The sequence below is a fragment of the Babylonia areolata genome, chromosome 18 (genome assembly GCF_041734735.1).
Source record: "Babylonia areolata isolate BAREFJ2019XMU chromosome 18, ASM4173473v1, whole genome shotgun sequence".
Classification (NCBI taxonomy): Eukaryota; Metazoa; Mollusca; class Gastropoda; order Neogastropoda; family Buccinidae; genus Babylonia; species Babylonia areolata.
In genome coordinates, this window is record NC_134893.1 from 4223217 (window position 1) to 4225716 (window position 2500).

A 2500-nucleotide genomic window follows, 5' to 3' on the forward strand; every position below is an offset into this window, starting at 1 on the left:
TACAATGGGAAGAAACGATTGACCGTCTGTCCCAGGGACCTCCCGATCCGCCTGACGTATCAGACATGTCACCGAGGTCACCCAGACAAATCCTACGGGGTATCGAAGACGTGCACACCCCACGCTCCAGATCTGCTTCCAGCGAGTCCGATGTTTACGGAGGACACTACACGCCTGTATGGAGACGCAAAGATTACCTCGAGAAAAGGCCTGGGTCTTTGAGCCCCAGCGGCCACTTTGATGAGCTGGCATACTCGCCAAGAAGCAACAGCCTTCCCTTGTCCATTACTCAGTCCTCCTCCAGGGGCAGACCAGCAGAAAGAAGGGCAAGCCCCAGCCCTGGATCAGGTGACAAAAACAGGAGGAAGAGCACCGGAGACGCCAAGCAAACCGACAGGTCTAAAAAAGAAAGTCAGCGAAACGGCCAAGGACGTCACGGTGCTGAACAAGGCAGCAGCGGTAGCGAGACTGCAGCAGCAGTGGCAAGAAGCGGTGCCAGCGATCGACAGGAGATCTCACTGCCCGACATAGACGGCAACAGCGCCTTCATGGAGCGGCTGGAGGAGTTGAAGAGAAGCGGACGAGCCCAGCGGGTCATTCTGCCGGACCTGGGTCCTGACGCGCCCGTGCTGATGATCCCCGGGCAGGGGGAGGAGGTGCTGCTGCTGTTTGATGCCCTTCGCCAGGCCAGGCTGGAGGTCAACCTCAACATGGCCAAAGCCAGTGGAAGCGCAAACGGAACGACAGACACCCCCAGTGGCCAAAGTCCTGGCAGGTCTTCTCCGCCGCCACAGAACGAGGACTCTACCGAGCTGAAGAGAGTTGTCAAGACGGACAAAAATACTTCCAAGAGATCCACGGGGCACGAAGAATCGACAACAAACATCACCGGTCGACTGCCAAGACCCACGGTCCATAGACATCATTTTTCAAAATCTACCGACGTGCATTTGGCTAGTCTTCGGGCCTGCAGGGATAGTCGACGTGCAAAATCATTAACGGAAAAGTCATCTCCGGTGAATACTGACCCTGATTCATCTCGCCATCACTCACTGTCACCTCCAAGGCAGCAAAGCCCGTTTGGGGCTGATCGTTTAGACATCACAAGAGCTCAGCCTGACAGAAGTACGGTGACTTTTAGGGACGCAAGCGCAGATCGAATGGGGGTGTCGTTGAGTTCGCCAACTAGGAGAAGTCTTTCCAGAGATTCATCCCGTTCAGTCCACAGAAGTTACCGTTCCAGCCCTGTAACGCTTTCAGAAAACGCATCAGCGTCTCCCTTCAGGCGTTCAGCCAACCAAAGTAGTTACCACAGTCTGAGCCCAGTAAAGCTTACATCCTCCTTAGACAGCCCAGATCGGATGCCTCCCTTGGAACTACCTGAAGATCTAGCATCTCCCAGACCTAGGGCTGGAGGTCTCGGCAGAGTTCCTAGAAGGGAAGCATGGGAACGACAGAGGCAGAGAACGGATCCATCTGGCGCAGATTCGTCCGCTCAAGCCAAGTTCATTGAAGTGCTCTGCAAGGAGATTGAAGAGCTGAAACACAAGATTGAAATCATGGAAGATTCTCAAGCAGAGTCCAGCCCAGAGAGGTCAAGCCCTTACCGCGTGAGACCAAGCACGCCCACGGGGCAGACTGGAACGTTCTACACCAGCCGTAGCGAAATTCAGGAGACGGACGACAAGATGGTCTTAGCCCCAAGAGGAGATTCCCCGAGCGTCGTCACTCAGAGAGTGCACCAGTCCCCCAAGCCGTGGGAATCCCCCAGGTCGTCGGCTTTCAGTCCTTCCCGGGCCTCCCCGCCTCCCCGCTCCGGCCACACCACGTCCGTCTCTCCCAGGCGGCAGTTCACGTCTGCTCCTTCCTCGATAGACAGATCCAGCGGACGCCAGTCCCCATCCCCTGATAGATCCCACACGGACAGCCTCTCCCCCAGGCGAAGAACAACCGCTGGGGACGCCTCGTCTTCCCGCCCTGCTTCACGTTTATCGATGGAAAGAAGCTCCGAGGCATCATCCCAAGCCGGGGATGCCAGGACATCGTCGGGAGTCCGAGAGCGGAGCCCCGCGGGACGCTCCGCCGGGCGAGGCATCAGTTTGGGCTACAAGAGCCCCATCCGCAGCGTGACGCAGGAGATCTGGGGCAAGGACCTGACCTCGGTGGAGGGTCTGGACCCGGACCGCAAGGACAACTACAAGAGGCTGATCGCCCAGAGCTCCCTGACCGAGGAGGAGGTCATCGAGCTCAAGCAGTCACTGGCGTCGGCCGTGGTGGAGAACGACATTCTGCAGGCCAAGCTCAACAACGCCCGCCACGAGATACAAGACAAACTAAGCAAAACGAACGAGGTAGGTTGAACAGCTTAAAAAAAAAAGCAAAAAGAAAAAGAATAGAAGTGTCTAGTTCTGTCTCTCCCTGTCCATGTCTCTGTCTTCCTGTCTCATTTATTATCAGTGTTTGTAAGCGTTCAGTATTGGGAATGAGTTAATATCCTAAC

At 56.1% G+C, this 2500-nt stretch overlaps 1 protein-coding gene across 3 annotated transcripts in view; it reads left to right on the forward strand.

The window, feature by feature from the left end:
- Positions 1-2500, forward strand: part of LOC143292372 (uncharacterized) — a 49568-nt gene that overhangs the window by 37199 nt on the left and 9869 nt on the right. For all 3 annotated transcript variants that reach the window (XM_076602582.1, XM_076602583.1, XM_076602584.1), the window contains exon 11: positions 1-2351. This exon is cut by the window's left edge and continues 435 nt beyond it. In XM_076602582.1, coding sequence (XP_076458697.1) covers positions 1-2351 — 2351 coding nt within the window. The remainder of the gene's footprint in view (positions 2352-2500) is intronic.